The sequence below is a fragment of the Lampetra planeri genome, chromosome 22, assembly GCF_965212315.1.
Source record: "Lampetra planeri chromosome 22, kcLamPlan1.2.h2, whole genome shotgun sequence".
In the NCBI taxonomy this organism is placed as follows: domain Eukaryota; kingdom Metazoa; phylum Chordata; class Hyperoartia; order Petromyzontiformes; family Petromyzontidae; genus Lampetra; species Lampetra planeri.
This window is the reverse complement of record NC_136128.1, coordinates 1,534,321-1,546,156: the sequence shown is the minus strand read 5'-3', so window position 1 is coordinate 1,546,156 and position 11,836 is coordinate 1,534,321. Positions and strand designations below refer to the sequence as shown.

Here is an 11,836-nt window from a genome sequence, read left to right as displayed (position 1 = left end):
TTCTCGAATATCAATGTGGTCTGTGGCATCAATTACAATTTAGATTCCACCAGCACCCCCGCCCCCCTCATTGATCGAGGGTCGGCTTGTCATTGGCCAATTTAAGCCCCTCCCCCAGATTGCAGCCTTGGCGAGAGGGGCGGAGCTGGGGCGACTTAGACCCCGCCCCATAGCCAATCACAAGCTGGCATTCGTTTATAGTCCTGCTTATGCTTTATTAATGAATACAATTGTTAATTTGTTCGTTAAAATTTTGTGAGTCACATGTTAATTGTTGAGTGAATTAAATGTACATTTATTTGTAAGTTCTTATTTTTTATGGAGCACCTTTATCCAAGGCGCTTGACGAGGGGTTTTAAGTGGTACAATGAGTGCAGCTCCAGGTGATATGGTGCACAGGGATGGGGGGGCATGGGAGGGAGAATGGTGGATAGGGAACTGCGGTGGGTACCCAGGGATGGAGGGAAGGATGGGCCAGGGAGAAGAGGTGGAGGTCTTGAGGGAGTAGCGGAAACTCGACAGGGGGAGGGCGCTCGCTGCTTCATGTGGAGGGGAAGTTTGTTGCAGTTCAAGGGGCCGAGTAGGGAGAAGGAGCTGTCAGGGGGATTGTGCACAAGGAGAGGGGGGACGGTGAGGAGGAGGAGGAGTGGGAGAGATTGAGAGCGGAGCAAGTGCCGGATTCTCCTTGTAGCAAAAGTAGCTACACATGCTACGGGCCCCGCACTTTCAAGGGCCCCGCGCTAAATGCGTTCAAGCTATCAATTCCGGTTCAGTGATTCTGCACTTGCTCGATTACTATAGTACTATACTGCCTTCAATTTTTACGAACGACTGGGTGTTTAAGGTTATCGATTTGTCGTATGATCTGGCTGTATAGCAAATGATAAATTACAATTACTTTACCATGCAAGTAAAAAATAGATCTTTTAATATTTGTGTTTTAGGGCCCCTTTATAACATGCTTCAGGCCCCGCACTATCTTAATACGGCACTGACCACCACTTATATTCCTCACCTGCTATTGATGAGGTGATACTCCATTAGCCTGGAACTCAGCTTCCCACACCCCGCCGCCATGCTCATATGCCCTGTTTATTATTTTGTTCAGACGAAGAACCACTCCATGTTGTTTGACAGGACTGTCTCCCCCTCGTGGTAATTGGAATCAGAACCAGTCTACTGGACCTGTATTCCACGGAGGTAATGTAGTTAAAACGGATGGGTTACCAGCTTCTTGCACACACTGCTTGAACTACTGTACATATAACAGCTTCACTTCAACATTACCACATGCACCCCCTACAAATATCCCTCGTATAGCCTTAACAGACTGCTGGGGCAAGTGCTGTTTGCTACACACCGCACCAGCTACTCATTTTAAGCTAGTCGACCGAGAGGGAGGCCCAGGACAGGTTCAGATAACCGTCGTTGTTGTTGACCGTGAGCCGGAATCGAACTCTGGTCGCCAGGTTCGTCATACAGCGCACTAACCGCTGCACCACCGCTCCCCACATTACACGACAGACTACAATATTTACCATATGTACTACACTGTACCCGTACATTAATGTACATGAACACGTAGTGTGCAGGACTTCACATATTACATGTGTAGTGACATAGCGCCGACTGCTGTCCAGCAGCGGCAACTGCGGTGGACAGCGCACACGCCGTTGAGTATATACACGGCTGTGTGCTGGCAGGGCGGAGGAACTGGGGCAAGGGTCACGGAAGACCTCATCTGGAAGCCCCCAGAACCCGCTAGTGGGTTCTAGAAGGGAGGCGCGGCCAGGGCGGAGCTAGGCTGCGCTGAGTAGTTATTTGTTTCTTTCGGTTAAGTCACGTTTAAAGATAAAATAATAAATTAAATTAAATAATAGAATACGACGTTTCGATTGCAACACAAGCAATCATCATCAGGTATAATGAAATAGCGACATAAAATCTAACCAGAAAACTATAGACAGACATATTAGCAGACAGATATCACCAAGATACATAGCGAGAGCAACACAGGTAACAGAGAGGGGTGATCGTCTCTGTGGGGTGGCCTTAAATAGACAGAGGGGGGGGGGGGGCGGAGGCAGAGAGAGGGAGGAGGGTTAGAGAAAAAATTAGCATATCAATGAGTGGTCAACAGACGTGGTGCTGCGAATGCGATGGCACGGCAAGCAAGCCTGAAAATCAGGAGAAGGACACACTAAAATTAAATAACCTAGTAAAATATCGAAATGTAATGTAATACAACACAGAGGGTCGGTCAACACACAATTAACGCATAGCCTGGTTGATTGCGTATTTCAAAGATTGCTAAGTTAGAATTTAAGTGTGAACAATCTAAAGAGAGGACACAGGCAGAGAAAACAAGTCGCCAGAGAGAGAGAAAAAAGATAAGCTTAAAACTTCCCCGTAGAAGTGGTTCAATCTTAATTTTAGAACTTTCGTGACTGCAGGAATTATTATTTGTTTCTTTCGGTTAAGTCACGTCTAAAGATAAAATAATAAATTAAATTAAATAATAGAATACGACGTTTCGATTGCAACACAAGCAATCATCATCAGGTATAATGAAATAGCGACATAAAATCTAACCAGAAAACTATAGACACATATTAGCAGACAGATATCACCAAGATACGTAGCGAGAGCAACACAGGTAACAGAGAGGGGTGATCGTCTCTGTGGGGTGGCCTTAAATAGACAGAGGGGGGGGGGGGGGGCGGAGGCAGAGAGAGGGAGGAGGGTTAGAGAAAAAATTAGCATATCAATGAGTGGTCAACAGACGTGGTGCTGCGAATGCGATGGCACTGCAAGCAAGCCTGAAAATCAGGAGAAGGACACACTAAAATTAAATAACCTAGTAAAATATCGAAATGTAATGTAATACAACACAGAGGGTCGGTCAACACACAATTAACGCATAGCCTGGTTAATTACGTATCTGCTAATATGTCTGTCTATAGTTTTCTGGTTAGATTTTATGTCGCTATTTCATTATACCTGATGATGATTGCTTGTGTTGCAATCGAAACGTCGTATTCTATTATTTAATTTAATTTATTATTTTATCTTTAGACGTGACTTAACCGAAAGAAACAAATAATAATTCCTGCAGTCACGAAAGTTCTAAAATTAAGATTGAACCACTTCTACGGGGAAGTTTTAAGCTTATCTTTTTTCTCTCTCTCTGGCGACTTGTTTTCTCTGCCTGTGTCCTCTCTTTAGATTGTTCACACTTAAATTCTAACTTAGCAATCTTTGAAATACGTAATCAACCAGGCTATGCGTTAATTGTGTGTTGACCGACCCTCTGTGTTGTATTACATTACATTTCGATATTTTACTAGGTTATTTAATTTTAGTGTGTCCTTCTCCTGATTTTCAGGCTTGCTTGCCGTGCCATCGCATTCGCAGCACCACGTCTGTTGACCACTCATTGATATGCTAATTTTTTCTCTAACCCTCCTCCCTCTCTCTGCCTCCGCCCCCCCCTCTGTCTATTTAAGGCCACCCCACAGAGACGATCACCCCTCTCTGTTACCTGTGTTGCTCTCGCTATGTGTCTTGGTGATATCTGTCTGCTAATATGTCTGTCTATAGTTTTCTGGTTAGATTTTATGTCGCTATTTCATTATACCTGATGATGATTGCTTGTGTTGCAATCGAAACGTCGTATTCTATTATTTAATTTAATTTATTATTTTATCTTTAGACGTGACTTAACCGAAATAAACAAATACTAATTCCTGCAGTCACGAAAGTTCTAAAATTAAGATTGAACCACTTCTACGGGGAAGTTTTAAGCTTATCTTTTTTCTCTCTCTCTGGCGACTTGTTTTCTCTGCCTGTGTCCTCTCTTTAGATTGTTCACACTTAAATTCTAACTTAGCAATCTTTGGAATACGTAATCAACCAGGCTATGCGTTAATTGTGTGTTGACCGACCCTCTGTGTTGTATTACATTACATTTCGATATTTTACTAGGTTATTTAATTTTAGTGTGTCCTCCTGATTTTCAGGCTTGCTTGCCGTGCCATCGCATTCGCAGCACCACGTCTGTTGACCACTCATTGATATGCTAATTTTTTCTCTAACCCTCCTCCCTCTCTCTGCCTCCGACCCCCTCTGTCTATTTAAGGCCACCCCACAGAGACGATCACCCCTCTCTGTTACCTGTGTTGCTCTCGCTATGTGTCTTGGTGATATCTGTCTGCTAATATGTCTGTCTATAGTTTTCTGGTTAGATTTTATGTCGCTATTTCATTATACCTGATGATGATTGCTTGTGTTGCAATCGAAACGTCGTATTCTATTATTTAATTTAATTTATTATTTTATCTTTAGACGTGACTTAACCGAAAGAAACAAATAATAATTCCTGCAGTCACGAAAGTTCTAAAATTAAGATTGCGCTGAGTAGGATAAAATCAGCGGAGAGCGAGAGCTCCGGGCTGCCGGTTCTGGGAGTGGACTCGTCTCGTCGTCGCTGCCGCCTTCACTCGATAATTGTGCGGCCAGATAGTTGTTGGCTGTCTCGGTCGACGCCGTCGGTGTAACGCGGTTAGGGTTGTGTCTAGGCTGGACATGCGAGAAGGAAGGAGGCGAACCTGTCGAACCTTAAGAGTGCTATAATAAAGAAGGTGCCTCCTGCAACTACCTCGTCTCCAACTTGTGCTGCACTACACATGTAAAACACACAAATATACACAAAGACAATAAAGACAAAGACACGTGTTAGATGCGCACGCTGAATCACACCTATCGAAACAATCCCAAACCCGTGTCCAGAGTAAGGGGGCGGGGCCTAAACATAAAGAAGGCCAGGCCTAAAGAAGGGGCGGGTCGTAATAAGGATAGGTGCTGTACCAAAAGAGGGAAAGTCGGATGGTATCTAATCAGTACAGGTTGGGGCCTAAAGAGTAAGAAGGCGGGGCATAAGAGGAAAAAGGCAGGGTCTTAAGAGCATGGGGCAATGGCCTGAAGATGTTAAACTTCAAAGTTGATTTTACTAAATTAAAGCTTATAATCAAATTCATGCAGCAGGCATCATACCTTTAATGCCATAGATGCGGCCACAGGCCGACTAGTGCTTATTGTGATGCTCTTGTTTTAGAGGCACCACCAGCACTCGGGTGCAGATTGATGCGTGTCTCTTAGTGGGACTCGCTGTGCTGTGTATGTATTATATGCATTCTGCAGGTGTGTATCGTGTATGTATTGTGCATGTGTACACGTGAGTAGAGGCTGTGCATCCCAGTGGGGCTTGCTGTGCTGGGCGAGCCTGCGTCGCCTCCCAAGCAGTGGGGAGTGTGGGTCCTCCATCGACACACTTTCCTCTTTCCCACGCACTCTCTCCTACTTGCGCTGCATGCTCTCGTCTTCTCCCCGCACACTACTCTTCGCCCTGCACTCTCTCCTCCTCGCGCCGCACTCTCCCCTCCAACCGACCCCGTCTATCCGCCGCGGCTCCCCGCAACATGTATGGATCGGGGATCCCGTAGGGACCTGTGGGGATGACGAGAGGATCCATTACGCGCGGTAGGTTTCAGGGAGACATCGAGAAGACAAGTGGAAGAGCAAGGCAGGGGCGTAGCCACTGTGGGAGTCATGAATATCCATAGACACACGGCGTGTGCGTGTCTCTGAGTTAATTCTAAAGAACACATTTAGATTTGGCTAGGGGACCACCCAAACCAATTTGGGTGAAAATCCTGGTATTTTTGCGCCTGCAGGTTCTGCTGACAACGGAACCTTTCATTACACATTGTCCAGAGTAGGAATCAGTACCATTCACGGTAGCACGTTAGTTCTACCAATTTATTAAAACAATTAATGAGAGTGAATTATTTGATAACCCACTCAATTAATATGGTTATCACATAACTCACTGCTATTGGCCACTTTAAGAAATTGCAACCACTAACCTCATAACACCTCAGGTGGTTGCCAACAAGTGAAACATCTGCTCGGGGTTCATGGACGAAGAGTAGTGTATGGACCACAGCGACTCAACGCTGAACTAGTTGTGTAGATTTAGTATAATTTTACACGTTAGTTGGCAATTATAACATTCAACTTAGATACTCTGTTGTATGGTTTGTGAGTACTATAATCGCAACAGAATTTACATTTGTAAATAACGTGTCACTGTACCTGTAATCCAACCAATAATCACGAGGAACCAACCCAAGTAGGACACCCTAACTCCCACGGTCTGACTGGGCCTCTGGAGCAGGGTTAAACGTGCCAATAATGAAAGTGAGTGAACCGAGTTCATGTGCGCAGGGTTTCCGCGCGTTGTGGCTGCGCTTTGGGACCTGAGCTCCTCCTGTGCTGCCGTACGGCCCCACCGCTGGCACCCGAGGCCGCGAAGAGGCGGCTTTGGTCCCTGGGGCCCCCGTCGGGTATAAAGGATGTGGCAGGGTCGCTGCTGACACCGCCGTCGTCTCGGTACATGTAGTTGTACCCGTAGCGCTGCTGACTCTTGACTGATCTGGCCGGCCAGTACCGACCTTTAGAGTAAAATGCGTACGATATCCCGCCACCAGCACCCGAGAAATACGGTCACCACAGAGAACCACAGGGTTCCACATTCACAACTCAATCCGACTTGCCCCAATGCTCACACATGTGCACCATGACTGACAAATATCCCTTTACATCTGTGCAGGCTGTCGGGGCTTTATTATAAAAATGGTACGTGCATTGCTGCTTTAGCCATAGAACAGGTCCACAAACAGAACAATGCCACTGTGAAAAGCAATGACGGGAATGTTGGCCTGATAGATTGCACTGAAGCCCGAGTGATTGGAGGCCGAATGCTCAATGGAGAAGCGGACACTGTAACGGCATAGACGAATGCTGTCACCCATGGTGGCCGAGGTTACATGAGATAAGGTGGGGGGGTAGCGGTTATGGGGGGGGTCGTCCAAACCCCCCAAGGCGCCACGGAGTCTGGCCTTGACTGAGGGCGGGACACGAGTGGGCCAGTCAGGGCAAGCTGGTTGGCGTGAGGTGAGAGGATTAGTTGACAGGGCTGTGTGTGATTGGTGGAAAGTAAGGTCAACAAAAAGACAGGGCTTATGTGATGTTACAGGGTTCCAATTGGGGTGTGCTGCATGAGCCAAGTTGATTGAATTGACTGTGAGGGCGGGATTAAATGTGTATTTAAGTGAGCTCTACCCATGTACGGGGAAATGACGATCGACGCTCACCACGACCAAGGGATTCCTGGACAAGACCAGCTGCTACTGCAGGGCATGCGGGTCAGTGGCCAAGACCGCAGCTGCGTTGAGCTGTTTAAAGCACTGTTGGAATTTTCAAACAAGTCCCGAGACTGCCGCTTCGTGGATACATTAAGAGCACTGTTGTAAATACAAACCAAGACTGAGGTTTATTTTGCGTTAAATTCGGTGAGTGCTGCACTCCCGTTGGGTCCTGCGGAATCTCTGAGGGCTGCACGCGACCTCGAGAGAGGATGTGCGTACCCTGGACTTCTCCTGTGTTGTTTCTTCACCCAAGATTGAAGCATGCTTAAGGTTTGGTGCAAGCGGTCGTCGAGTTTTATTCAACGGTTTTATTTAACTTGCTTTCTCTGTTTGTCGTGGTCAAATCTTGTGATCGAAATTTCGTCCACTTCCCGTTGTCCAATCAATTCTACATCTTGCACACATACTCAGATCCGGTGAAAATGCATGCCTCTTTCAAAATCGGCATCAATTAATTTGCTACTTTAAAGCAATTAACATTTTGTATGGACGCCTTATTATTTATATATATATGGGTGTAGGTAAAAAACGCCGCGGTCCCTAAACTGTGGAATCGGCTCGCACAAAAAGCAGGCACCGCGTGTCTCAGGCGCCATTGACGTACTTCTCGACTGTGAGTCAAACGAAGTTGTTAATAAAACCGTTGTTTTTAAGGAGTTTATGTATTTGAAGCTTTTGTGACTGCAGGAATCCATACTCTTTGGTTCCCATCTGTGAAGGATGTGATCCCTGACATGCAATACCCCAGTGTCTAAAAACTAAGCTGTGGCTGCGGCAGTAGTTACAGTGAGGGGAACAAGTATTTGATCCCCTGCTGATTTTTTACGTTTGCCCACTTACAAAAAAATGATCAGTCTATAATTTTAATGGTAGGTTTATTTGAACATTGAGAGACAGAATAACAACAACAAAATCCAGAAAAACGCATGTCAAAAATGTTATAAATTGATTTGCATTTTAATGAGGGAAATAAGTATTTGACCCCCTCTCAATCAGAAAGATTTCTGGCTCCCACGTGTCTTTTAAACAGGTAACGAGCTGAGATTAGGAGCACACTCTTAAAGGGAGTGCTCCTAATCTCAGCTTATTACCTGTATAAAATACACCTGTTCACAGGAGCAATCAATAAGATTCCAAACTCTCCACCATGGCCAAGACCAAAGAGCTCTCCAAAGATGTCAGGGACAAGATTGTAGACCTACACAAGGCTGGAATGGACTACAAGACCATCGCCAAACAGCTTGGTGAGAAGGTGACAACAGTTGGTGCGATTATTCGCAAATGGAAGAAACACAAAAGAACTGTCAATCTCCCTCGACCTGGGGCTCCATGCAAGATCTCACCTCGTGGAGTTGCAATGATCATGAGAACGGTGAGGAATCAGCCCAGAACTACATGGGAGGATCTTGTCAATGATCTCTAGGCAGCTGGGACCATAGTCACCAAGAAAACAGTTGGTAACACACTATGCCGTGAAGGACTGAAATCCTGCAGCGCATGCAAGGTCCCCCTCCTCAAGAAAGCACATATACATGCCAGTCTGAAGTTTGCCAATGAACATCTGAATGATTCAGAGGACAACTGGGTGAAAGTGTTGTGGTCAGATGAGACCAAAATGGAGTTCTTTGGCATCAACTTAACTCGTCGTGTTTGGAGGAGGAGGAATGCTGCCTATGACCCCAAGAACACCATCCCCACCGTCAAACATGGAGGTGGAAACATTATGCTTTGGGGGTGTGTTTCTGCTAAGAGAACAGGACAACTTCACCGCATCAAAGGGACGATGGACGGGGCCATGTACTGTCAAATCTTGGGTGACACCCTCCTTCCCTCAGCCAGGGCATTGAAAATGGGTCGTGGATGGATATTCCAGCATGACAATAACCCAAAACACACGGCCAAGGCAACAAAGGAGTGGCTCAAGAAGAAGCACATTAAGGTCCTGGAGTGGCCTAGCCAGTCTCCAGACCTTAATCCCATAGAAAATCTGTGGAGGGAGCTGAAGGTTCGAGTTGCCAAACGTCAGCCTCGAAACCTTAATGACTTGGAGAAGATCTGCAAAGAGGAGTGGAACAAAATCCCTCCTGAGATGTGTGCAAACCTGGTGGCCAATTACAAGAAACGTCTGACCTCTGTGATTGCCAACAAGGGTTTTGCCACCAAGTACTAAGTCATGTTTTGCAGAGGGGTCAAGTACTTATTTTCCTCATTAAAATGCAAATCAATGTATAACATTTTTAATATGCGTTTTCTGTATTTTGTTGTTGTTATTCTGTCTCTCACTGTTCAAATAAACCTACCATTAAAATTATAAACTGATCATTTCTTTTTCAGTGGGCAAACGTACAAAATTAGCAGGGGATCAAATACTTTTTTTTCCCTCACTGTACTTTGGGGAAACTAAGCGACATGTCTCGGACCGCGTTCGTGAACACAAGGCAGATCTGAAACATGGTAGGACCAATACCTATGCCGTTGCTGATCATTGTTTTAACGCTGTGGGCTCACACAAAATTTATTTTTCCAATACGGAGGTACTCTGCAAACCTACGTGCTATCTTAAGAGATTTGTTCATGAAGCCATCCAGATATAAAAACACAGACACAACTTCAACCGAGAAGATGGGTACAAACTGAGCAATCATTGGAAGGACGTTATTAACCAGGTAAAGTCTTAACTGACTGTGATGTTTCCATCCTACCTGCCTATGTCAGCTGTTATTTCCGACTCTCTGTCTCTCTCTCTATGCCTCTCTCTTAGATCTCTCACATGTCCTTTGGATTGCACTCTCATGGTGCTAATCTCTCATTAACACTGCTGTTGTGCCCATATGTGGGCATGATACTCTTATGCGGCGACGGAAGCTCATTCATGCTAATCTCCCTCCCTACTCCCGCTCTCCCTAATCTCCGCCATTAACACAACTGACGTGCTTGTGTCCGTGGATGGAATTCCTTTCCAGCTCAGACCCCGCTTGCTTGCCCATCGCCACATATATAACCTTGTAGCTGCTCTCTCGCTGGTTCAGCAGTTCCACTGCTGGATTATATTCTTTTCCGCCTGAGGACGACCGCTTGTGTTGCGATCGAAACGTCGTGATTTATTTTATTTTATACCTATGTGACTTTACCGAAAGAACCAAAGAGTATAGAGTTTATGTATGTTTTGTTTCCACTGTGTTCTGTGATTGTCAACGCACGGGGCGCTGTGTTAAGCTGGTGAACTATGAGGTTATACAAATGTGTGCTGTTGCTGTTACTAATAGTTTTGAAGAATTGGTTGTTATTGTACTTAGTTGTCAATGAAGTATTGTTTTGCCTCACGGCAGATGGGGAGCGTACGTTCACAGGAAGTTCCTGTTTTTTGATGCTAATGTTGGTCACGTGACCAGGAAGTGACGATGTTAGATTTCCACTGTACCACGCGGGCGTCAGCCATTACACAGATAAGTCAAGATGGCGGCACGCATCGCATCTCAGTGAGACCACAGCCGCACTTGTCCATTGTGGGAGCTTAAGAAGCATTATCTGTAAGTTGTTTATATTCCTATAATATTAGAAATGCTGTTGTAATGTTGGAATGACCGTTATAGCAATGTAAATGCCTTTATGGTGCCGTTAAGTTGTTGTAGTAAATACGAGGCCTAGTTAGTAACGAAGCCTGTGACTTTCCTTATTGTGGATGTTACTTGTGATTTAGTAGGTCGAGTCAGACTTGTGCCTATGTTGCGATCCTGAGAGTGATGACGAAGTATCTCATCCACAGTTTAGTGTTAAGTGTAATGCTGTACATTTGGGGTGCAGTGGGATGAATACACTATGTGCCTGTATGCAACGCACCAGCTTGTGCCTTTGTCTAGTTGTTCAGGGGTAATGTGGGGGCCTGGTTCTTCCAGGATCTATTGTTATCTGAGACAATGTTCTGATGCTGTGGTGTTCATTGTGTGGGTGTTTCCAAATTATAACAGATGCTGTATCTGTGTTTTCTCACCAGTTTTACCTGTTACAATCAATAAATGACGATCGGAGTTGGACGGTCATCCTGGCTCCGAGGGTTTATTGAACACATGGTTATCTACTCGACTAGCGGTGCAACGCAGCGCACAGCGAGGCCGAGATAGTAAAAAGATATTATTCTTGAAGCTCCCAACCAGTGCTGCAGCCAGCTCTCTGCAGCCAAGTAAAAATATATTCTTCCTGAAGCTCCCAACCAGTGCTGCAGCCAGCTCTCTGCAGCCAAGTAAAAAGATACTCTTCTTAAAGCTCCCAAGAAGTCCTGCAGCCAGCTCTGCAGCCAGCTCTGCAGTCAGTCCTGCAGCTAGCCCTGCAGCCAGCCCTGCAGCCAGCTCTGCAGCCAGCCCTGCAGCCAGCCCTGCAGTCAGCTCTGCAGTCAGCTCTGCAGCCAGCCCTGCAGCCAGCTCTGCAGCCAGCTCTGCAGCCAGCCCTGCAGCCAGCTCTGCAGCCAGCCCTGCAGTCAACTCTGCAGCCAGCTCTGCAGCCAGCCCTGCAGTCAGCCTGCAACAAGCAAGGAGCTCTGCAACGAGTCTACATTAAAATCGTGCTGCAAA

At 45.9% G+C, this 11,836-nt stretch overlaps 1 protein-coding gene across 1 annotated transcript in view; it reads right to left on the bottom strand.

The window, feature by feature from the left end:
• Positions 1-4,163: 4,163 nt before the first annotated feature.
• Positions 4,164-11,836, bottom strand: part of LOC144725103 (collagen alpha-1(XII) chain-like) — a 319,564-nt gene continuing 311,891 nt past the window's right edge. Inside the window, 2 exon segments of the mRNA XM_078604576.1 lie at positions 4,164-5,395; positions 5,397-5,505. Of these exon segments, the coding sequence (XP_078460702.1) occupies positions 5,356-5,395; positions 5,397-5,505 (149 nt within the window). The 3' untranslated portion in view covers positions 4,164-5,355.